Source organism: Diadema antillarum, unplaced genomic scaffold, assembly GCF_040938485.1.
Source record: "Diadema antillarum isolate AM-2024a unplaced genomic scaffold, OU_Dant_1.0 seq00000791_RagTag, whole genome shotgun sequence".
In the NCBI taxonomy this organism is placed as follows: Eukaryota; Metazoa; Echinodermata; class Echinoidea; order Diadematoida; family Diadematidae; genus Diadema; species Diadema antillarum.
The window spans coordinates 1,569,788-1,596,196 of record NW_027271678.1 but is presented as its reverse complement, the minus strand read 5'-3'; the positions used below and the strand labels follow the sequence as shown (position 1 = coordinate 1,596,196).

Sequence of the window (26,409 nt, the reverse complement as noted above, 5' to 3'; positions counted from 1 at the left end):
TGAATAAGTCTTTTATAGTTTTGTACAGGCCTAGGTCTCTTTCCTCCCTTTTTGGTTGTTGTTGTTGCTTTGTTTATGTTTTGTAGCTGAGAAGTGTAAATAAACCTCATAGATTGATTTCTTATAGAATGAGATAATAACATTTTTATGCCTCCGCCACATAGTGGTGACGGAGGCATTATGTTTTCGGGTTGTCCGTCCGTCCGTCCGTACGTCCGTCCGCTTTTGTTTACGCGATAACTTGAGTAATATTTACTGGAATTTCACCAAACTTGGTCCAAGTATGAAGTATGATGGGGCAATGACTTGATTAGATTTTAGGTGAAATCGGCTAAAGGTCAAAGGTCAAAGGTCAAGGTCAAATCATGAAATTTATCCGTTTACGCGATAACTCAAGACTGTATGGAGCAAATTTCACCAAACTTTGTTGGAGGATGATGTATGATGGGACAATTACTTGATTAGTTTTTCAGTGAAATCGGACAGAGGTCAAAGGTCAAAGATCAAGGTCAAATCCTAAAATTTATCTGTTTACGTGATAACTCAAAACTGGATGAAGCAGCTTTCACCAAACCTCGTCCAAGGATGATGTATGATGGGACAATTAGTTGAGTAGATTTTAGTGACATTGACAAGAGGTCAAAGGTCAAAAGGTCAAGGTCAAATGCTAAAAATGTTGCTATTTCCCCCATATCTATGCAATGCCTGCAGTTATTTTCTTGAAACTTAGTGTAGACATGTACTACTGCATAGAGATTCTCCAGAGAGAGTTTCATGTCATAAGGTCAAAGGTCAAAAGGTCAAAGGTTAGGTGAAAATGTTGCAATATCACTTTTCTCACAAATGGTTCAATGTATCTTCATTGAACTTGGTACATATGCATGTACTGACTAGCAGGGATTATCTAGGGAATTTAGGGGTCATGGGTCAATAGTCAGGGGTCAAAGGTCAAGGTCAACTTCTCAAAATGTTACTATTTCCCTCATATACGCCTGTACTAGTATATGCAATGATTGCATTATTAGTTTTAAAATTTAATATATGTACATGTATTACTTAATGGAGATTCTCTTGGAAATTTCCAGCCAGAAGGTCAAAGGTCAAAGGTTAGGTTTAAATGAAAAAAATATATATATTTTGTACCATTGGTAATTACACTCTTTCTTCATATTTTGAAAATTATACTCAATGCATAAACTTATAATAAGGTCGGTCAGAAGTCAAGTAAAAATTTCCAATTCCCCAAATATGTGTACCTGCAATCTTTAATAGACAATTATAGCAAACTCAGTTCGTGGAAAGTGAACATTCAAGATATTTCTGATAAACCTGTTATTTCGATATTTTGCCAGTTATGTGAAACTGTCATCACACATTGTGAAGACATTGTACTAGATACACCTATTGGGAGAATCATGCATTATGGCGGAGGCATCAGTCGCCGTAGCGACATTTCTAGTTTTTTTATTCAAGCACCAGACAAACTCTCATAGCATCACACAGTGTGTATCCCAACAGCCCATGCATATAGAGTGTATCTTGTTTGTAAAGCCATGGTGTTTACTCTGTGTCTGGTTCACATAACCCAACAACACACTACAATTTCAGCATACTGGTACTTCATTCTTTCATACATTTCAAGGGATTTTATTTTCCGAAATTGTTCAAGTAGGGCGCTATTTGCATGTTAGCATGCAGAATTATTTATTCTAAACCCGACATGATTTTGACATGCACGCTTACAATTCTCTATTCATTACTGTTCTCTATGTTCACAAATTTGATATCTGTGAAATTGTTGGGATATCCTTATTCATAAAATCATAGACTGGCTAATAAATGTGGTGCATACAGTGATCTTCTTTGCTCCCAGGAACACATTGTCATGTCTAGTGATGAGTATAATTGACATTCAGTGGGCAAACATGTTCGGGGGGAGGTGGGGATATTGTGTGTCAACAAACTAAATCGCTATGTGAGTCTGATGCATATGGTAATGCTAACACCAATATGGCAACAGTTTTGATATTTCCTGTGGACTGGTGTTAGCTTTTAGGGATATGACACAAAAATCATCAAACACAAAAATTGCAGCTAGGTTCAGCAGAAGATATTCAACACCTAGCCCAAGATTGGATACGAGAACCACTGTTTGATATGTCATGATTACTAGGACCAGCTACTAACACTGACTGATGTCAAGTTCAGTGTTAACATTATCACTAGTGCTAGTGTCGAGAAAACACCAACACTAGCGCTAGCACCAAACTTGAAATCACATAGTGTGTACAACCAAGTAGCCAGTGGCAATAAGTGTCAAGCGCAGGTAAATTGTGAAACACCTTTTGATTCAGTGAGGCTCCAGTAGCCAGCACTGATGCAAGTTGTGTATTGGTTGTCTGGCAGTTTGGAGAATACTGAATCTATGAAGGGTCTTTATACTTAGTTCAGATTAAGTGTTTCCTTAGCATGGATATATCTTAAATAATCTTACCTTGACCAAATTTTTAAAGAGATGTATATTTGTGCAGGATTCAAGCTTGGATTTCACTTCATGATTTAGTATTGTGTAATAAATATTCTTAAAATAAAAGTAATGTGGAATAGCTTTGTGTCTTTACTGATAATTAAGTTTTCATCTTCTGGGGACAGTGACCAAGTATCCATCAGATTAAGTTTGGCTGTGCTGTGTGTATTTTTGTGTTGTTTGTATGTTTTGTGTATTAATTGAGTAAGTTTGATATACAATCAACCTCACCTCACTTTCCAGTTTACCTAATACACGGTAAGACCACCTAGCCAAGCTGAAGGAAAGTTTTACCCAAAATAGATAAACATTATTTGTGTAAAACAAAATTTTTAATGTTAGTCGAAGAATATTCTCAGTTACTGAATTTGATTTACACATTGTAGGCAAGATTAACTGTATTTTCCAATGCCTACACTCTTGTATAAGCAGGCTGTCTGGAAGTCTATTGTGTTCAAACGAATACTTTTTGCGTTGAATTGGATTTATTGCAGCTGATCGACAAATTTTCCTTCATCAATGTGAACATAACTAATTATTCAGTGTTTGAGGCATAGCATAGCCATTATATGGGTCCAAATTCGATCCAATCAATTATGCCCATGATTTTTTTCAATCATGGCTATTACTCAACCACTCAATAATTGTATATGTCTGTTAATGAAGAACAATTTGTCAATCAGTTGCAACAGAATATATGTTCGTACTGACAAATGTGTGAAGCCCAAGGTGGATGAAAAATCTGCAGTCGTGAACAGTCTTACTACACACAACATTTGATGCTCATGGTAGGATTTGTATGTACACCAGGGTGTTTCTAGTTTGTTATACCAAGCCTGCTTACAAGGTACATCATGGCAGTTAAGTTTTCTCTTCTGTATTTAGCTGGTGTATTTTTTTAGTGCATTTCCTATAAGGCAACTGTGATAACAAGGTAAAATCAGAGGTCCCAGCAACAGTGTTATGAATGAGGTTTCCTACGACCTGTTTCACCAGAAAGTTGTTAATCATAATATTATATGATTAACCATACATTACACGCATCACAATCCATCACTGAAGCATGTCACTTATTGTTTTACACACACACACACACACACACACACACACACACATATATACATACACTATCAGTATCATGTTTGGGTTGAAGGATATCACCATGGTTACAAACCACCAGCAAGTAATATGTTCAACAGAATAATGGAAACACAAGCCATAAAAATGAGTTCAAGAATGAAAATAAGCATATAATGTATCTTTGTGTTGCTTTGTAATATTTGTGATTTTATTACTAAAATAACAATGAAAATGAGTAATACTGACAGCATTTACTAATTAACGATTGCATTAATTACAAAAGTTAGCTATATCTGCACATTTTGTGATTGCACTTTTCACAATCTCAATCAACACAAGTGCTTCAGCCTCACACTGCATGCTTATCACGCTTATCACACACTGCGAATCAATTTAATCCTTAAATGTGTGCTTTGATGATGATGATGATGAAACAGCATTTATACATTGCCATTTATCTGTACGGTATGTCCGAAAAATCAAAATCAGATTTTTGCATTGATAACACCCAATAAGATTAAACCGTCTAAATGCTACTTCAGGGTCTTGAATTAACATCTTAGCTCTCTTTTGCAGAAAACCCCATTCAGTTTGGTTGAACAGTCACAGAGAAATACGGATTGTGTTAAAGCATGTCATGAGTCTGATTCTTCCAAATTTAGCACTTGGATGATCTTGGACCTGCATATTAATGTGTAAACACAATAGACAGAACTTGGAGGGAAGGGATTCCTGACTTGTTCTATAAAAATCCTTGTTTCTCTTTGAACACTGAAGCAAATCAATTTTTTTTTTTTTCTTTTTTTTTTTAAAGATGTGGGCAATGAGTTATAGTTTCATACCCTGAAATTGTGTTTGGATTGATTCCCTTTTTAAAAAATTTAGTTGCAGGGGGTGCCGTTGTAATTTTTATTTTATTTTTTTTTTTTGGGGGGGGGTGGGGGGGGGGGACATGCGGTAGAAGCATTCAAAGGTGCTTGGTGTGTCGACTGGCACAGTAAACGCCATAGTCTTGTACACACTGTCTGAAGTCCTGGCACAGAAAGGGTAAACCTCACACAGGAGACTCATACACATCCCTTGTAACAAGGTCTAGATGCCTCCAGATATGGTGGAGAGTGAAGAGGTGTTCTCTTCAATACAATTGTAAAACCTATCCCTGACTCTCTCCAGATATGGTGGAAATGGAATAGAACTCTTTACCATAAAACTTGTCTGACTTGGGCATTCCACACTGTACAAACTTACTCTGTGACAATCCAGTAAGAAATTGCTGGAACAATTCAAGGTACAATACATGTGAAATAGCTGCACTCATTATTGCTGCTTTTACTTCACTTTTTTTTTTCTTCATGCTACAGATGCACTCTAAATATTATAATTGAAAAAAATCAAATTCTCTCGTGAAAAAGCATTCCGTAATGTACAAGTTTCTGTTGTGCATGCATATTTCCTTGCATAGTTGTAATATGCAGTAAAGCATCATTATCAGGAGAAAAGGTGGACAGAGCTGAACTAACACTTTTTATTTGTCGTGCAACTTTTTTTTATAGCACTTATGTACAAATATACAATCTTGGTAATCCTCTAGAAATATCCACTACCCAGGTGCCATGAAAATAACATTTTATACATCGCAATGTAAAATATATATCTGATATATACACTCACACATAAAATATATAAATACTTCACTTATTACCTTGTCAAATAACATGCCTAGTAAAATAACAATGCAAACTCCATTAAATCAAATGTAGATGCTTTAACCCTAAAAAGACTGGGCTATTTTGATAGCTCGAAAGACTGGGGGGGGGCCTAAAGGGCCCCCCCTTAAGATCTCGGCCGTGGATCGCGCGATCGCCGCGGAAATTTGCACAATGGTAGTGTGCGATGTAATCTACAAGATCGTATATTTAAATTTGACAAAATAGTCTTCTTTTATTTTATTTTGATTAATTATGCTAATTTATGCAAGAAATCAGACTCTTTGATCTAAATCAGTAAATAAAGCTCCAAAAATGCTCATTTTTGGTCTAATTATTCTTTGTGGCATTCTCAGCAAATGTACTTGAAAAAAAATTCGGTATCAAAATTAATTTCTTATTTATTTTATTGTTTTATGAATTTCTTATGTATTTCTTTGTTTTTTTGACCTTTTGTTTTTGTTATTTTTTTAAACAAAATTTGTGGCAGACACTTTTTGAAGCATAATACTCCTAAAACAAATTAATTTTAGTCATTGAGAGTAAAAATAAGCATATTTATGTGAACCATGTGAAAAAACTCAATTTGCATTGACTTTGTACACAAAATCACATTTTTGAGCCATTTTCGGCCTCACGTGCATGTACAAAAAGTTATGTAACTTCAGAACCGTACCCCCGGGCGTCACAAATTTGGTGTCAAAATGTGCGGGAAACTCGAAAGAAAAAAGTCATAGAACATCGCGGCGAGAGCATTGCGTGTTGCAGAGTAATCGCGCGAAATGTCGAGGGGGGGGCCTTTTAGGCCCCCCCCCAGTCTTTTTAGGGTTAATGCACATTCCCTTTGAACGAAAAGAAAGAAATGCTGTACGATTTATAATTTGCTATCAAGTTAAAATCTCACAATTATTAAGTACAGTGCACAATAGATGAAGGAATAAGCACAAATCATTGGCTATACAATGTACATAATATACACATAACTTTAGAAATTATCAAGGCATATAATAATTCACTTTGACAGATTTCAATGCTTTTTTCTTTTTGCTTTCATGTTAAACTATTTTTCCTCATCTCCCTATATTTGGTTTGAATATCAGCAAGTGAAAAATTTGGCATCAAATAGCATCTACTGAATTTTAAAGCTCAAATTATTTGCACATTTTGCACATATAAGTAGTAGTTCTGACTTATATCCTTGCATTTTCTTGGTTGTGGCTTCCATTAGTCAGAAAAACATCTACCAGGTAAAAGAACCTTGTTACAAGAGGTTCGATACAGCACGATAACTGATATAACAAGGTCATTTTAGAGGTCCAATTCCTCTTTACAAGCAGTCTTTATCTTTATCCCTGATATAACGCGATACCCAGTATGAAGGAATCTGATACCCCATTTATACTGCTAGTGGGTTTCAGAGCCTCCTCGAGGATGTTCGAAAGCCCACTTCGAAGAAGCAGCCTCTCGTCTGTTTAATACTGTTCACCAAAAGCAGACCCTAGCAGGACCTAGCAGGCCCAACTGGCTCCTCATCTTCCGATACATGGCGCAGGCTTTTGAGCATGAGTGTGCAAGTTGTGCTGCTTTCTTCAGCGGGAATTGGTCGAGACGTCTGGGTTGGTTACATCAGCAGGCGATGACCTTCAGCTATAGCTTCCGGGTTGGCTAAAAAGCGGCTTCTCGAACCCCGTAGCGTTTATACTGCAACAGAGGCTGCTATAGCAGGCTCTAAACCACCTCCTGTAGGTGGTTTCAGAACTTGACCTGATCTGATCTGATCTGATCTCCTTTTGTCTGTTTAAATACTGAGCTGAAAGTCTGCTCAAGCTGTTATAGGAGGCTTCAAAACCCCCTTTTTGCTTAGTATAAACGGGGCATTAGTGGTCCTACACACAAAAGTTCCCCTGTAACAAGAATTTACTTCTTTAATAGAACAAGAACAAATACCTTGTTTACCAAACACAGAGCTGTTCTCTAGTTAACCCGTATTCATGTTACATACCTTGCCACTGGAAGTATATAGTATTCCTCTCTTTAGGTGTAGGCAGATCTGACCTTTAGCGAAACAAGTGCGCATGACTTGACAAATGTATCTAAGAATGTGGTGACAAAAGTCGTTCTCTGCATCAATGTTAATTTGTATGTCAACATCTTATCATGACATCCTAACATCTTATAGCATCTGATGGTAAGAGGTACAATGAGTTGTATGTAATCACGTAGAGGGTAATGAATGTAGGAATTTACTTTCGTTCCCTGCAAGTTCACTGATTCTGACCTCTGACCCTATGGGTTCTCCTTTGATACATACAGTCAACCCCGCGTAAGTCGTCGAGGCATGAGTCAAATGATCGCCTAAGTCAAAGATGATAAAAAGTCCCAATTTACATTCACAGCCTTACATGTGTTACAGCGGTATTCCTCTGCACATGAAGAATTCGAATATCACCTATCAGTAATGAAGTCGCTGTGTTTTTCTCAGCGCTGTCAATTGACTTACTGGGTATACAGAGTTGACTGTATTACATATTTCCCAATCATTTCATTCCATCATAATAAACAACATTTCCAAGCAGAGGTTATGGCTAGAAAATGACATTTTACCCAATTTTCAGGTACCTTTGACCTTAACCGTGGAGCATATACCACATTTTATTCATTTATTTCTATTTTCATCATGCAAAGAACTGCATTGCAAAAGATACACAAGCAGCAAAAGTTATCACGGTTAGTAAGCTTCCATGAATTTACAAAACTATTTGGCAAAAATCAAGGCTCAGAGTTGAGACAGAGTCAAAGGTCAAATGAATACATAGTTCCTATATACCTTGTCATTGAATCATGGTGGGCTTATAAAGATATATCTCTTACAAGGGTAACAGTGTGGGTTTATTTTTCTTTACTCTCAGGTATAAAAACCTGCTGCTAAATATTTTTTGAGAAGTCACTGGATCAAATTCAGCATTTAAGAGGATCTGGCTATGCATAAATATTTTTTGTTTTTTTATACTTCTGGTTTATTACAAAGCAGCGAAAAATCTTTTTTCATATCACGTTTCTTCTTCATCTTGTTTGCAGTAAATATCAGAAGCTAACTGAGAAATATGAAAGTTGGAAAAATAATTGGCTGGATCCATTTCTGACTGATGCTTACAGTCATAAAACAGCTGATAACCACCACACTATATTGGATACAAGAAATTACAGGTCTCAAACACTATGGTCAGTTTACACAAAACTATGCTTCCTATACTCACTGAAAGCTTTCACAAGTCTTGGCACGTGATCATACAACAGACACAACTACACATAGTTGAGTAATGTGAAAGTACCCATAGTTACCATCTCTAACACTCTACATGGGCAAAAACTGCATGGCCTCCATAAATATTTAAAATGCAAATAGGCAACAATGTGCAAAATAATGCATAATGTGTGTAAATATAAAATGGCTATAATCATGTAACAAACTTCTTGAAGTTTCAGCCCTGCGAGGCCACACTATACAATACGTTGCATAGTTTCGCAAGAAGTAAGAAACTTCCCAAGCGCATGCACGATGTTTAGAATGAAGTTTCGTGTGGTAACTTGTTAGGAAGTTTGCAGTCACACTGCCCAAACTACATGAAGCACAATATTGTGTAGAGAAGCTCCACTATGTTTTGCAAAATGTGAATTCTGCTATAACGATATCATCCAAAGTATCATTTCTCTACCTTTGTGCATGCAATTCTCATAATGACATATCTCTGTCATAACAAGTCAATAAAAGAATTTTGTATTTTGCTTCAAATCTATTCAACTCTCAGCTGATTTGTGCTAAAATTATTTCCAGCAATCCAGAGAGGGGGCTTTCTGATTGATGCTACAATTCTCTCCAGTAACCTACAGAGGGCGCCGTCCATGTCTGCCAAGCTTCTCCCTCTTTTCTGATAGTCTGCAAATAATCATTTTCTTTCAGAATGCCACTCACAGTTTTTATCCTTCTGGGTGCTGACAGTGAGTATTGTGCTGATACTTGTCTACAAGCTAGCGGAGGAATGTCTCATAAAGGTCATGTGACGATCATCCCTCCTTTGAGGAGACACTTTGGTTGCTACGGGGACGACCTGTCACCAAGCTCCGCCCATTCCCATTGACACTGGTTGTCAAGGGATCTTGGAGAAGAAGGAATGATGATTCTTGCTTCTTGACTTGAAGGATACTAGAGGAAGGTGAGGGAGAAAGAGAGAAAATATTTCAAACCAAAAGTTTATCAGGAACCCTGGCATTATCATTCTGTAACAAAATTGGCCAAAAGCAATCCCTCCTGCCTACAGCCACCCCTAAAGGAAATAGAACATCCCTAGGTCATGAACCCATGGTAAGGAACAAACACAAGGTCAAAGTGTGTGCAAGTGAGTGGGGGCAAAGGGTAAATAAACCAGATCTTCTATACTGTAGAATCCTATCATGGAGAGTTCATCACACAGGGGTCATTCCATTTCCCTTAGGGGTGGTTCTAAGCAGGAGGGATTGCAATAGGCCAATATTGTTTACTCTTCACTGCATTGTGCTTTCAGATGTTAACCCGTTGAGGACAGACTGATTTTGCTACAACACGCATTTCCCACGGACACCTGCACTAGTATACTCAGGACTCGTCCTCAACGGGTTAAGATCTCTCTTCATTATGAGACTTTCAGATTCATTTTTCTTGTATTTATTTTTAAAGTTTCACAATCACAAGGTGAATATGGAAATTGTGATGGTGTACCAATTCAAACCCGTCTGTGGGTGACTTGGTAGGGGAAAACCCCGAGGTAAGTACAAGACTATTTTATGACTCTAATAAGCACATGAAGTGATACAGATACACATTGTATATAAACAGCACATACAGGAACAGACAAAGAGGAAGATGAGGATCTAGTAATGTATGCATCATTGTATGACTCAGTCCTACTTAGCGAAAGCAGGGATGAAATTATTTTGAATTGCCTCGATCACTGAGTGTTTAGAATCACTGGATAAACTGTGTCACAGGCTATGTGAGGGAATGAATTCAAAATATCAACCTCTTCTTCTCTACGCACATCTTCAGTGTCATAAATGAAACAAAGTATTTTGGAGCTAAAATGACAGCCGGGCCTTTTCGTTAAATACTTTTACTTGTAATTTAGCATTTTATACATATGCATACTTTTTTTTTTTTTGTATTGAGTTTGTAAGCCATGTGTGGTGCTTTTTCTCCTTGTTTTTTTGACTAACTGTACTTTTGTACTCAACTTTGTATGTACTGAATTTTGTATTGTTTTTATGCAGGGCCCTATAGTAAAAAAGGGCTACCCTGTGAAAATAAAACAGAAAATAAATGAATGAAAAAATAAACAAAATAAGAACCTGACTGACAAACTGCCAAACTGATCAAAGAGACAAATATTCAGTGTTTGAATTGCAGCCATGATAAAAATCATGTTCATACGTATACCAGTAGAATTCAATTTAATATAAAAATTATAACCAATGAATCATATCTACTTGTACATCATCATGGTAAAATATTGCGATACTACATATTACTATATGTTATCATTCTACTCATCAGTATGCATTCTGCATTGTGGGGGGGGGGGGGGGCATAGTGGATAGACTCCCGAGTAGAGGATCCAAACTCGAATCCCGCCCTGCGCTTACGTACTTGGACAAAATGTTTTTACCCACCATGTCCCTCTCGACCCAGGTGAATAAATGAGTACCTATCATCGCTAGGGTAATAATAATGGCAGGGTCCTCTGGTAGAGCAGTGGCAACACTGAAGAGGCTACCCTAGGTAAATAAGACTATTATTGCTGTCATTATGCTATTCATTATGATAATTAGCATCTATCTTGGAGCATGACCATGGTTACAATACTCACATGGTCAACAAACTTGCCACTACCAGGCAACCTGCCATGACAAAAAAGACGATGCCGGGATAGACGTCAATAGTAACGTAGTAGATGTTGTTGAATGTGACGGGCGAGATGACCATCGTAAGACTTTGAAGGCATCCGATACAGGCAAACATCACTCCTAGAGAGAAACAAGTGAATTACAGATCAGAAAACTTGAACATGTTGAGTAGTAGTAGCAGAAGTAGAAGAAGTAGTAGTAGTGGAGCAGTGCTACACTACTACTACTTATAATAATAATTATAATAAATAATAACAACAGAAACAACAACAACAATAATGATAATAATAATAATAATGATAATAATAATAATAATAATGATAATAATAATAATAATAATAATAATAATTGTTTCTTAACTCTTTATGTGCCACATTCGCACGCACGACTCAGTCGACGGCGTGCCAACTTCGCATATTCTGCTCAAACGCTCAAAACCACCTAAACCGATCGATAAATTGCCGAATGCCACAGTATGATGAAAGCGTTTCTCGCGATTCTGTTCCTCGCGTCCATAGCTTGCATTTCATGTGGTGATTGGCTAACAGTGTTTCATACTGTATTTTCTGCATTTACGGTAATGTAGCTACTGGGCATTTGAAGAAAAGCAATTATAGATATGTCATAGAATTTATATCAATGCAAACCTTGGCATTTTCTGTACAACTTCGCTCAATTTGTCTACAATTAAACATAAATCTTTATAAGTTACATAGATTTGAATAACAGAATGTTTCCTCAACGCATGACTACGTTGGTGTCTCAGAATAATGTGGCACACGGGGGTTTTCCACCATGGCACATAAAGAGTTAATAAGCTCATTCACAGCAAACTAATCAGAGTTCATATCACACATACACACATCTTTATTATGCTGGAACAGTTTGGCTTCGAGTTTCTGTTTGAACAGATTTGGAATCCTGATGAAGAAACAGATTTCTGTATTTTTGACCTCACTGCAATCACAAATTAATTACATACCCAGTTATTATTCAAGAACTTGTCAAATATGTTGGTAAATTAGAAAAGAATTTTCTTTCACAGCAGGAACAGCTCATCATTAAATAAATAAAACAAACTTTTACTATCATACCACAAGACTTGACACCAACTTTTCTCTCTGGGGCCACTGAATTCTTCAAATCTGACCAAGATTTTAGTGGCTCAAAAAGAAATATAGTGGCCCAAAATAAAAGGAAACATGACAATCTACTTTGAATCTTGGTTGCCCCATCTGGCCATCAAATACCAACCTTTTCAGAAGTTTGGTGGCCCGATATCAACTTTAAGTGGCCCCAGGCTAAAAGACCTCTGCTAATGTTGAGCCCTGCATACCACAACAACTTCTACAATACAGGAATCGACATAAATTTTAAGAATGAAACGGCATGCTTGGAAAGTGGTTTATACCTTTTACCTTCTACAAGACTGCATAATACAAGTGAACAAATGTTAAAGTATAAAAGACTAGAAATGTCGCTATGGCGACTGATGCCTCCGCCATAATGCATGATTCTCCCAATACGCGTATAGTACAATGTCTTCACAATGTGTGATCCATGACATTTTCACATAACTGGCAAAATATTGAAATGACAGGTTTGTCAGAAATGTCTTGAACTGGATTTGCTATAATTTTCTAAGAGTGCAGGTATACATATTTGGGGAATTTTGGGGAAGTTTATGCATTGAGTAATTTCAAAGGTATGAAAAAAGAGTGTGATAACGGTACAAAATAGATTTTTTTTTCGGGGGGGGGGGGCATTGAAACCTGGCCTTTGACCCTTAACCTTTGACCTTTGACCTTCTGGCTGGAAATTTCCTGGAGAATCTCCATCAGGTAATGCATGTTCATAGTTTTGAAACTAATAATGCAAGCATTGCATATACTAGTATATGAAGGAAATAGTAAAATTTTGAGGAGTTGACCTTGACCTTTGACCCCTGACTATGGACCCATGACCCCTAAATTCCCTAGATAATCCCTGCCAGACAGTACATGCGTATGTACCAAGTTTCATGAAAATACATTGAACCATTTGCGAGAAAAGTGATATTGCAACATTTTCACCTAACCTTTGACCTTTTGACCTTTGACCTTATGACATGAAACTCTCTCTGGAGAATCTTTACGCAGTAGTACATGTCCACACCAAGTTTCAAGAAAATACCTTCGGGCATTGCATAGATATGGGGGAAATTGCAAAATTTGTAGCATTTTACCTTGACCTTTTGACCTTTGACCTCTGGCCAATGTCACTAAAATCTACTCAACTAATTGTCCCATCATACATCATCCTTGGACCAAGTTTGGTGAAAGCTGCTTCATCCAGTTTTGAGTTATCACATAAACAGATAAATTTTAGGATTTGACCTTGATCTTTGACCTTTGACCTTTGTCCGATTTCACTGAAAAACTAATCAAGTAATTGTCCCATCATACATCATCCTCCAACACAGTTTGGTGAAATTTGCTCCATACAGTCTGGAGTTATCGCGTAAACGGATACAATTTCATGATTTGACCTTGACCTTTGACCTTTGAACTTTCGCCGATTTCACCTAAAATCTTATCAAATCGTTGCCCCATCATACTTCATACTTGGACTAAGTTTGGTAAAATTCCAGTAAATATTACTCAAGTTATCGCGTAAACGAAAGCGGACGGACGTACGTCCGTACGGACGTACGTACAGACGTACGGACGGACGGACGGACAACCCGAAAACATAATGCCTCCGGCACCACTTCGTGGCGGAGGCATAAAAATGGAGTAACATTTCATGCTATTCACATTGCATAACCCTGACAGAAGCTTCAAGAGAGCATCCCTAGACCACTAGAGTGATGGTCAAAACATGGACATGGTCAAACCTTGTTCTGAAGGGTACACCAGCTTGGACATCACAGTTCTCAACATCGGTAGAGAGAGAGCTCGGAAGAGACCAACGGCTGGGACTAGGAAAACAAACAAAGAACAGTGATCACATTTTAAGCTTGAAAGAGACCAATGGCTTTTACTATCACAGAGATAAACGGAGAAAAGTCATCTCACTTCAATCAGATAAATGTTTACGAATTGCATACAGAAATACTGTAACTGTCACATAATCGTAAATATGCAGTCAAACCTGCCTTAGTCAGGGCTGGGGGAACGGGGGGGGGGGGGGGGGGGGGGGGGCCTACTTTTTTGCACCATACAAAGGAATAAGGTATCATAACTTAAGGTCCCCCTGCCCAACTTTGTTTTACCCTGGAAGTGCATAAGTGGCACTAGAAAGAAATACATAGAAACCCTGAAGTGTGAGTGTGGTAAGGTTATGTTTTTTGTGCTGAAGACTTTTTTTTTTTGCTTGTCAGCTGAAGAAACCAGGAAGTGACACCAGAAGTTGCAATGAAGACTTTTTTTTTTCCCTTGTTACCTCATGAGACCCAAAAGTGTCCCCCTCCAAACTTTTGAAAATGTGCTGCCAGCAGTCTTAGTGACCACCTGTCCACAGTGGTCACCTGCTGTAACCAGAAAATATAAACACTTTCCTTCTACAGAAAAGCCATGATAAAGAACCTGTATACAGGTGCAAGCTGTCTTTAATGGCCACCTTTTCCCGTCTCCCCTGGATGGCAACTTTAGATAGGTTTGATTGCACAATACAATATTTTGCCAACGCAAAGAAATAAAAATACGACATTCAGTGGAACTTCACTATCACGAGAACCTCAATTCATGACAGTTACCTGTTTTATGAGGCTTCTCATCATATATTATAAACGCAAAGAAAGATATAGAGCTTAGGCCTGTAAATTCACCTCTATATGAGAGGGTTTTGTTACATACTGTGTATCCATTCTCATAATAACAAGGTTCTAATTCACACACACATACATAAAGATAGCAGTTTAGTTTCATGTAAATCTAAACACATACAAGAAAGCATGTAAAGATCCTCACTGATCATTTTTTCATACCTGCATAGAGAAGTGCATTCGTTTTAGCAGCACCAGTCAGGACGATGCATAAGATTGAAGAAATCAAACCGACTTGAATAAGACTACCATCTCCAAGCTGCTTGCTGAGGACTTTGCCCCCAATGATCATTCCTGGATAGAAAATGAGAGAAGTAAAATTCCCAGAGACGATAAAAAGTAACATCAAGTAAACACACAAAATTTGAAGAATAACACATATGGAAATACGCTAGAAACTGAAAGAAATAAAAGTGAACATTTTTCATTTAACCCTTTACATTCCAAGGCACTTGACTTAGCTTGTCAAAATTTTTCATCAGCATTTGATAAATCCATCCATTTGACCCAGATGTAAAGTTTGTGAAGCCCACACAGGTGTAGCAAGTGCCTCAGTCCAACGGTGATACAGTAGGGATTGGGGGGATTACTTAATCTCCGTTCATTTGCCATTAATTTCCAACAATCTGTGCCAAAGATGAAGTGCGTGCCAATCAGCAACCAAAGCAAAGTAAGGGTTAAACAGGGTGAACGATCTTTGGCTCTTAAAGGACAAGTTCACCTTCATAAACATAAGGATTGAGAGAATGTAGCAATATTAGTAGAACACATCATTGAAAGTTTGAGGAAAATCAGACAATCCGTTCAAAAGTTATGAATTTTTGAAGTTTTTGTGCGGTACCCGCTGGATGAGAAGACTACTGCAGTGTATGAATAACTTAGATGTCACATGCGTACAACAATATAAGGAAAATATCAAGAGAATTTCACAAAATTCCATCTTTTGAAAAAAGTACAAATTCCCCTGACTCGTTACCGATAAATGTTATGGGTAATATTATTCCCCCTGCCTTGAGAAAGAGGCAAGTCAATTGCTCTTTTATTATGCGAAAAAAGTGAAAATATGTTGAATTTTCTTTTATATTTTCTTTATACTGTTGTACGCATATGACTCACAAGCTGTAGTAGTCTCCTCATCCAGCGGTTCCAACACAAAAATTTAAAAAATTCATAACTTTTGCATCGATTGTCCAATTTTCCTCAAACTTTCACTGATGTGTTCTACTAATATTGTTGCATTTTCTCAATCCTTATGTTTATGAAGGTGAACTTGTCCTTTAAACAGTCTAATCAAATCTTGGGCACAGTTCCCATCAGGGGACTATGTAGGTGAGATCACATGGCATGATCTACTGCAGAAACCAGGTCACATGACACGAACCATTCACCAGTGGGGTCATTGAACTATGATCTCTAGATCTATTGTCTCTCATTACATGAGGCAGCAAGGACTGCTACTGAATATGCCATATATTTAGGGAGTCTATTTTTTTGCCAATTTTGACTTCCCAACAATTTCACAAGTGTTAAATTCACAATTGTGGAAGACCATATTGATAGGAGAATGTATGCATGCATGTCACATTTAAGTCAGCATCAGACTCAATACTTTTTGCGTGTTTAAAATTCGTGAAATTTGCGAAAATAAAAACCATGTGAAATATTCACCAAACACATTAACTCGCAAAGTACCGGTACTCTTCTTTCCATACTTTATATGTCCCTAACCTGCATTTGGGGTGTAAATCATATACTGTATACACAGAATATTTCACTGTGTTTAAGTTTTTGTGATTTTTTTCCCATCATATGATGTTTGTAATTTTCTCAGCTCGTAAAAATATTGGTACTCATACCACATTGTCTGTCATATTCAACGCTGGAAATAAAGGAACTAGATTTTATTTTGCACAAGGATATCAGTATTTCACTTTGTCATTCTCAATTGTACCTTCAAGCACTTATGAAATGACACTGCTAGCCCTATATGTATAATTTGAGAATCATTATTGTTGTGAAATATATAGAGTATATTACCAGACACACTGCTGATCTTTGGGACAAGGCTAAATACAGAGACATAGTATGGTGAGAAATTGTTGTTTCTAAAAGCTTTCATCAGCTCCTCAGTCCAAAAACTTGTCTCATCTACTGTATACGCCAAGTATTTTGCAAGGTTTTTCTTTTTGCGAAATTTCGCGAGTCAGGTGGTATTCGCAAATGTAAAGATACATAAAAATACTGACTCAGATCACAACATGAATGTGACGTGCGTGTATACTTTTCTCCATACAGTATTATGCTTCATGACTGCGAATTTGACCATGTGCAAAACCATCTTGAAGTCCACATTCGCAAAAATTTAGACTCGCTAAATACCTTAAAACGATGAATGTTCGTGTGCTTTTTAATTTTGCAAATTCCGTCAGAGCCAAAATTCTTGCAATTAAAATGCATGCGAAAGTTTTTGTGTACACTATATACATTGAATGTTAGAGGCAACTCACGAAAATTTCAATTCCTGTGAAAACGTTGTGTTTTGCAGTATATGGCGAATGCAGTAGATTACCCTAGGATATAAATCCCCCAAAGAATATCTACAGGTACTTGTGTAAATCAATCTTGAATTATCATTTCCTGGTAATGTAGTTATACACCAGTCTGCCATGATAGATAATACTTTCTGTCACATGATCGTCTCACACTGAGAATGAGAAGTTTCTTTTACAATGAATCTTATAATCTCAACTATGAGTAACCTAAGGCACTTGCGCATTTATTCTGTAGGAAGGAGTTTCAAAAGCTTTGAGATAAACAGTCATCACAGGTATCAGGATAGCCTGCTATTGAGTGTCGGGATCGGTGTATGGATTACATTTTAAGTATCATGTGCACAGCTGTAGAAACTGAAACTTATATCTTACAAGAAATAGGTGAGACTTTGGCAAAATATGAGGAAGTAGATTGTAGTCAGTTTAGTCTATGGCAAACTCTACCTGCTTCAGAAAAATTTGAGCTCTTGAAATGCTAAAGAAAGAACAACTTGAACTACTGTAGTATATCTCCTTTTTAATGAGAATAAGTTGGTGACCTACTGAGAAGACTATTGCAGGTATTCAGCTGGATGGGGGTGGCCAGAAAATACATCAGAAACTGGATGAAAAGTGAACTGACCACTCGTAGGTTACAGGCCAACAAAAGAGAGATAACTATACAACATTATAAACCAACAATTAAGGAAATAGCTGAAAATACAAATCATCAATAATATTCTTGTCATACATACAAATGTGAAATAATCAAATAAACCTCAACATAAACAAAAAACCGATCATGCCATCATAACTTATGGAGATGTTGTACATGACTCAAAGAAAGAATTATAAGAAATAAAGCGAAATGGTGGTCACACCTAAAGCACCAGAAACGTATTGTGCTGCACTAAAGATTCCCACCATCCAGGGTTTCCAGCAGAAGGGATCCCCCATGCCGTACAGAATGGTCAGGCTCGGGAGAGAGAAGAAGACGAGGACTCTTATCACCATGACGATGGTTGCTATGAGGAGAGGAAGACGGCGTTGGTGTGTGTTGCTCTGGATGAGGTTCAGGATGCGTCTCGGAGCGTCTCTAGCATGGATGACGGAGGTCGATGACCTCTGGTGAGTGTCTGGTACCAGGAAGATGACATACAATGTTGTCATGGTAACACAGGCTAGGATGAAGACGTAAGGATAAAGAAACCCCTGGGAGATACAGAGAATTTAGAAAATAAGAAGTGATTAAGACAAAATTGATAGATACTCTCATTCAAATATACTGGCAGACACCCATCAAAAGCATTTCACTTTGTAAGAATCATACTCCTAAGAGTACAAAAGCAAACTCTTTTCATTCATTTTTTAATTCCTCCATACTATGCCAAGTCTTGTCACATGCAATAATTGTACATTTCTACCACTATCCTGACTCTCATGATATCAAATTTCCATTCTGACATGGCTGACATGATTTGTTTTGAATGGGACCAAGAGACATGATTGTGACATCATCAACTTGTTCATATATCTCATCACATTAAGCAAAAAAAAAAAAATGTCCTGACCATCTGATCAATCAGAACTCATCGATGTCAGTATGCACACAAGGAGTACAGCAAGATATATTAGCATCACATCACTAAGATTGCCATTTTGTGCCAAATCAGGAAATAGCCAAACAATCTATATTCTCATTTAATTTATTCACTTTTACTTTCATTCATCCCATGTTTTTCTCTCAATGCCTTCAACCCATCAAATCTTTTATCTGAGTCCAATACTTCCTCATCCTGTAAAGTCTCACAATTCAGTAGTGGTGATATGTAGTCCCACATATACATATCTATGTATGTTAACTGCTGTGACTGCTATCATGAGGTCTTGAGTAAAAAGCTGGCTTCCATCTTCATGTACATAGTTTCCCTGTATACAACTTGTAAAGAACTGATAGGCTTAAAGATGTGCATTGTATGATATGTACAGCCATGATGAGCATGTCAGGATATCAATACACTGTATTCTTTGCTTTCTATGTTACCAATGTTAGTGAATCTTACTTTAGACATAGCATTAACAAAAGTATAAAATGCCAGTTTTACACTAATTTCTTTCATTAATCAGAGTACTGAAAACTTCCTGAGAGGAACCATGTTAGCTGGACCTACATGTACTAGTTATAAGCTTTAGCTGACTGATTCTATGACAATTCACTTGCTTGCTAATTTGATTGTTTCATTTTCTGTTTGACAAGATGGCTAGATAGCCCATATCTAGCTGCAATATGAATAGCTGATCTGCAGTGGGGTCCAGTTGTAAGTACCTCACCTGGTTAATGCACCCGCTATTAACAATGAAAGAATGAAGCGGTATCTTTTAGTGTACATAGAAACTATGCATGAGTTGTGACTCTCTCACACACGTCTTCCATTCTATGTCCTATCCGAGGGACAGAGTGTTTGCCTCTTGCTACAGGGGACGGAATGCTTCCACACAACATTGCTCAGTAAGACTTCTGAGATTCAAACCCACTCTTGAACCGTTTGAATTCAATTTGATTGAAAGCCAGATAAGCAACAAACTGCAGACCTCCCAACCTTTCTGACTGCAAAATAGGGATGATTTGGCTCAAAAATATGAAAGAAAGAGCAGATCCCATTGCAGTGTGTAGTAAAATGATAGAGATAGGAAACTCCAAATGAAACACGATTTGGGAATGGTCAAAATTCAGATTCTTTCCTCCAAATTCAGAATTTAGTTTGGAGGTCTGGAACTGAGCCATCTTGATGGACTGGACAGAAAAGACAGCCACAACAGGTAAAAACAAACAAACAAACAAACAAACAAACAAACAAACAAAAAAGAGGCATAAGCAGTGTGTGATACTTACGGAGGCTTGTATCCAGTACCCCACCCCAATCTGAGCGATGCCGGCTGCCGTGAAGCTCAGACAATCGAGGAGGATGATTCGGAAAGCTCTCTCCTTCTTAGTGGTGATGTCAGCCATGTAGGAAAAGCATCCAGCCAGGAGTAGGGAGAAGTCTCCGCATACACCAAGGGCAAAGTGACCTGTAAGGGTCAAAGGTCAAATGTGAAAGGTCAAATCACTGTCAGATGATTAGGCCTAATAACATTAAAGTTTTGTGTTTTGTTTTGTTTTTTTCATTCTAACATTATTACAGAAAACATTTCCGTCTTCATATTTTTTAATCTGAGACATTAATTTTTGCTGCAAATACATAAGAGCATATAAACTCCATATGTGTGTGAAATGGGAGATACGTGTAAAATGGAAGATACGTCTAAAATGGCTTACCAATCAGCAGGTATGCTATATCTTTTTCCAGCAAAGTGACAACAAGATAGACGGCAGCATAGACACAGAATCCAATGGATGGGACTATGAGGGCAACCTTTCTACCCACAAGGTCACTATGTGCTCCAATCATGGTCGTGCAGAAAAGCGCTGGGAGAGAGGTTGCTACACTCAGGTACAGAGACCACAGCAATACCTAAAAGAGAGTCAGAAAAGCGCTGGGTTAGAGGTTGCTAAACTCAAGTACAGAGACTACAGCAATACCTAAAAGAGAGTCAGAAAAGCGCTGGGTTAGAGATTGCTAAACTTAAGTACAGAGACTACAGCGACACCTAAAAGAGAGTCAGAAAAGCGCTGGGTTAGAGGTTGCTAAACTCAAGTACAGAGACTACAGCAATACCTAAAAGAGAGTCAGAAAAGCGCTGGGTTAGAGGTTGCTAAACTCAAGTACAGAGACTACAGCAATACCTAAAAGAGAGTCAGAAAAGCGCTGGGTTAGAGGTTGCTAAACTCAAGTACAGAGACTACAGCAATACCTAAAAGAGAGTCAGAAAAGCGCTGGGTTAGAGGTTGCTAAACTCAAGTACAGAGACTACAGCGACACCTAAAAGAGAGTCAGAAAAGCGCTGGGTTAGAGGTTGCTAAACTCAAGTACAGAGACTACAGCGACACCTAAAAGAGAGTCAGAAAAGCGCTGGGTGAGAGGTTGCTAAACTCAAGTACAGAGACTACAGCAATACCTAAAAAACCATCAGAAATTGTCTGATTACCATGGAAACAAGGCCATGAACTAAGCCCAGAAAAAATGCAAAATGAGTGCAAGAAGATGACTGAGAAAACAACAGACAACAAATTATAAAAGGAGAAAGTTTAAGATCTAGAGTAAGAGAGAGGGAAAGAAAGGAATCTAGAAAGGAATCTAGTTCAAAAAATTGCAGAATTATACAGTTAAAGTTAACAATCACAAAATTACAAAGACAGGGCGAAAGTGTACAGAAAGAAAAATGAAAGAAAGAAAAGAAATGTCCCATATATACATGATAACAACATAAACAACACAAAATTAAGTAGAGAAATTAAGCAAGAAAAAACAAAATGCTGACTAGGAAACATTAATAAGCTGACTGAAACAAAAGATTTGTGCTTGCTGTAAGATAAAGAGAAAATCACTGAAGAGCAGGAAATACTTCACAGTAGAAATATATTGAGAAATCTCCAAGAGTGAATCTACTTATTAAATGTGCTTGCTGACAAACTTCAAGATCAAAAATATATCTTTTGTTAGATTTTTCTCTATTTTATCAAATTTCTCTGTCTTCAAGGATGCAGATAACCAAATACTGTGTGAATTCTGGAGGCACATTAGCATAAATGTATCACTTTAGTAAACACCTGTATAAGGAAGCTAATCGTTGGAGTACTCACCTGTTGTTGAATGGCGTGCTCCGTCTCCTTATTGATAATGACATGTGGATCAGATGCATTTTCCTGGCACAAAATGTCATTTTTGCTTCTATTGCTATAGGTAATGTTGAACTGATCCTGGGCTATCCTATCTGTGAGGTACTGAAGACGGAGCGGGATAAAAAGACCGTAGCACAGCATCATGAAGAAGATCACTGGTTCCACTGTGATGTGGCAAAATCTCTTGGTCTTGTCTGCCTCCAAACCTCTTTGGCTGTTATCAGCTGAAGCTGTGATTTGAGTGGAAGATGTCAGTGGCTCCTCGTCTTCATCCATGGTGCAGCTTGCTTCACAGGACTGAAAGTTACACCAATCAGTACACAGTGTTACAAACTTACAATATCTAGCACTCATGTGGGTTACAAAATTACACCACTCATTATACAGTGTAACAAACTTACACCATTCAGTACACATTGTTGTCGATACAAACTTACAATATCTATTGCACAGATACATGTAGGTTTATACAAAATTAAAACCATCACGAAGGTAGTATTAAACACAAAAATATTGTAATCCATGGCCACAAATCGCCCTAACTCGACTAAAATACAAACCAATACATCATATTAACATAATCAAGTACATGTAAATTTAGTCAAGTAGTATATGATGATTAAAAGTCATGGCTTTATACAGACATGCATGGGATACACGTCCCTTGATTCAATACATACTAGAATTCCAAATAAGAGTCACTGGACAAGGGAAAGGTTGAGCAACAACCATCTGTTGAGAGCATTAACCATCAGTTGAAAAAAACATATATTAGCTTTTAATAGAAAATGTCCAACGGAGGGCCACAAAATTAGTATGTGAAATAAGATCTCTTATGAACAGAGATTGAGGCACCTCGGACTTTCAACTTTAGCATACCGCAGGGCGAGAGGTGACATGATTGAAGTTTTTAGATTATTTCATAAATATGATCAGGAAGTAGTGCCTGATTTGGGTTACAAAAAAAATGCACAAGAGGACATAGTAAAAAGTTATATATTTTTCGTTCACATACCACTACAAGAAGAAACTCATTTTACATGCGTATCAGGAAACCATGGAATAGTTTACCTAGAAATCTAATAGATGCACCCAGTGTCTTCAGTTTTTAAGTTGAATTCTGGGACAATGAACCCATTTAATCTAAGTTTGATGCCACGCCACCTGGTCATGACCCAGCTCATCTCAAGGACTAAGCCTGGATCTGAATACAGAGGCTCAGCCTGCATTCAGAATCTTCCATAGGTATCCATAAACTTAGGTATCACTGCACTGTCTAGTGTAAAATTGGATATTTTCACGCAAGTAAATTTTTCGCGCTCGGCTGGTTAAGATGGATTTTGTGTGTTTTTACAAAATTCTGTGGAATCAGGACATTAGCTACTGGAACAGATGGCATGCAAAAATATCTGAGTGCTTTTTATTTTCGCGCTAGCATCTGGTTGCACGAAATGCGCAAAAATTTTCACACTGGGAAAATTACCACTTTTACAGTATCTGGCTGAAGCTACAGTAGAGAGTCTCTGAGATTTTAACTGTGAAACACAGCCCGAACGCCGAACGCCGAACGCCACAGTATAACTGTGTACAAGGAGCGCACCAGGGTTAGCAGAGAGTGGATGTCTAACGTTAGAAGTTAGTACATTTTGAACATTTTGAAGTTTAATCATGTTAATATTGTTATTTAAATAGTCCATAGTCTAGGCTAACAGGTAGACTAGGGTCCCTATATCAGTTCGGGAAACCCACTCACAAGGGGGGCCCCTCCTTATAAGTAACCCGTCCCCCTTATAAGTAACCCCGTCCCCCTTATAAGTAACCCCCGGGGCACCCCTTATAAGGAGTCTCCACGCTTTTTTGCAATGCAATGCGAAAATGAAAGGACTGCGGCAATTCGTTTGATTATGTCCATAAAGCTTCACAAGTTTCCTAGTTACTCACGAAATTTGAGCAAAATCGGTTCGAGGCATCATATCTAAAATCATGGATTTAAATGCGATGTCAAACGACCCATGCGAATGCTGAAATGCGAGCGATTACTGGCGCGAGTGTCGCCAGGCGCGGCGGCGCGGCAATGCTTGAGTGCAGACAGGGCGACTGAGTACGGAGACTTTCGTTCATTCAGGTGGCTTTATAGCTGAAAGCCACCTGAATGAACGAAAGTCTCCGTACTCAGTCGCCACATCTGCACTCAAGCATTGCCGCGCCTGGCGACACTCACGCCAGTAATCGCTCGCATTTCAGCGTTCGCATGGGTCGTTTGACATCGCATTTAAATCCATGATTTTAGATATGATGCCTCGAACCGATTTTGCTCAAATTTCGTGAGTAACTAGGAAACTTGTGAAGCTTTATGGACATAATCAAGCGAATTGCCGCAGTCCTTTCATTTTCGCGTTGCATTGCAAAAAAGCATGGAGACTCCTTATAAGGGGTGCCCCGGGGGTTACTTATAAGGGGGACGAGGTTACTTATAAGGGGGACGGGTTACTTATAAGGAGGGGCCCCCCTTGTGAGTGGGTTTCCCGAACTGATATGGTAAATTTACTTGCATCCTTTCTAATCCTTTTTCTATAAGGTCTGATATAATATCAGCGCCAATATTAACGTGGCTTCAAGGTGGACGCATGGCTTCATTTACTTGCAGAATATCTCTTTTCAAAGTCACCATTTACAGAAAACCCATCCCATTACGTTGGAATCCAACACAATACATAGAAATACGAGTGTGGGACTAAGCTGATTAGTCCTCGGTCACATACCGCACAGCATAATTGCAATTTGATCACGGTACCTTAAACTACAAGCTGAAACAGGTTACATTGCGTTTTTACAAATCAAAGTAGATTCATGTAGAAACAGTGGTATCTATAGAACAAATGTGTTGTGTATGAAAGAACGCATTTACACTTTTCTCACCAAATCGAAGAACAATAGCCGTATCCGTCAGATCACTTTCTCACGACAAAGCCTCACATTTGCACACCCCAGACAGACTGGATTAGCAACCCAACGCTTGAAATCACTTCAAACGAAATCGCAAGTGTTTTGTTTTCTGCGAGCTCCCTGTAAAGTTTACGAAAAATCACGTGCGTTTACTAGTCTGTCATTCTAAGACCCTATATTAGAGTAGTCTAACTAGTCTAAGAGAATGACGCACAACTCTGAGAAATGCCTTCTTTGGTTAACTAAGTGGTTCATTCAAAATACTAGTAATAATAAATATATTGGACAAGAGCTGTGCTTCTCAACTTTTTTTTTTTCAAAAAAGAAACACTTATGAAATAGTACAGACTGTACCATGTTAAGAGGAATTCAAAGTTTATTTGATGAAAATCAGCTTTTGAATGACTGAAACATCCCAAAACAAAGTAAGACAAAGCGATCGTAATACTATATGGGTCCCACACTTTATTAGAATCGCTCTTTTTTTTTTTTGGAGATCTCATAGAACGACATGGTCTTTCATATTTCATAAGTGGTTTCTCATTATCTCACTAAAAAATGTAAGAAACCTGAAATTAGGTCTCGACCGAAAATATATATCATTCTATATTTCAGTTCATTTCGTCACTGGCCCAAGAAGTTGGTCAATGTCGATTAAAGAAGTAACCCAGCAAACACTTAAACTTAAACACTTTTTGAGGTTTCGTTTGTCTTCGTATAAAATGGGCGTTTTTAAAACGTACATACACGTCAAAGTTGGGACTTAGCATTTGCCGCAAAGCACAGATTTTTTTTTTTTTTTGAAAACGGTTTAAAAACGTGAAAGGACTTTACAAAAATCTTTATTGTTTGCTAAGTCTTCGTCCTTTATAAACGTCCACAAAATGTTTTTATTAGGTCTACTACGCCGGCTTCGTCTTTAATGAACTTTTAAAAAACGTTTTTATTTGGTCCACTACGTGTTCGTCATTGCTTTCTTTGTCATGAATACTCATACATTTATGAATATTAAAATAAGTACTTAAGACTTTAAACTAATGGAAATATAAAAGAGACATTGAAATCTAAAGATTTATGCTGGGTTCAAACTTTGT

At 37.8% G+C, this 26,409-nt stretch overlaps 1 protein-coding gene across 1 annotated transcript; it reads right to left on the bottom strand.

Moving 5' to 3' along the window:
* Positions 1–9,343: 9,343 nt before the first annotated feature.
* LOC139739265 (proton-coupled folate transporter-like) lies at positions 9,344–25,358 on the bottom strand. Its single transcript, XM_071649878.1, has 9 exons — positions 25,289–25,358; positions 22,331–22,666; positions 20,906–21,101; positions 20,480–20,658; positions 18,468–18,798; positions 15,218–15,349; positions 14,126–14,209; positions 11,214–11,370; positions 9,344–9,517 (listed from the first exon to the last, which is right to left on the bottom strand). Exons 2-9 carry the CDS (start codon positions 22,643–22,645, stop codon positions 9,379–9,381), a joined length of 1,533 nt encoding a protein of 510 aa, XP_071505979.1. The 5' UTR covers positions 22,646–22,666; positions 25,289–25,358; the 3' UTR covers positions 9,344–9,378.
* Positions 25,359–26,409: the final 1,051 nt, after the last annotated feature.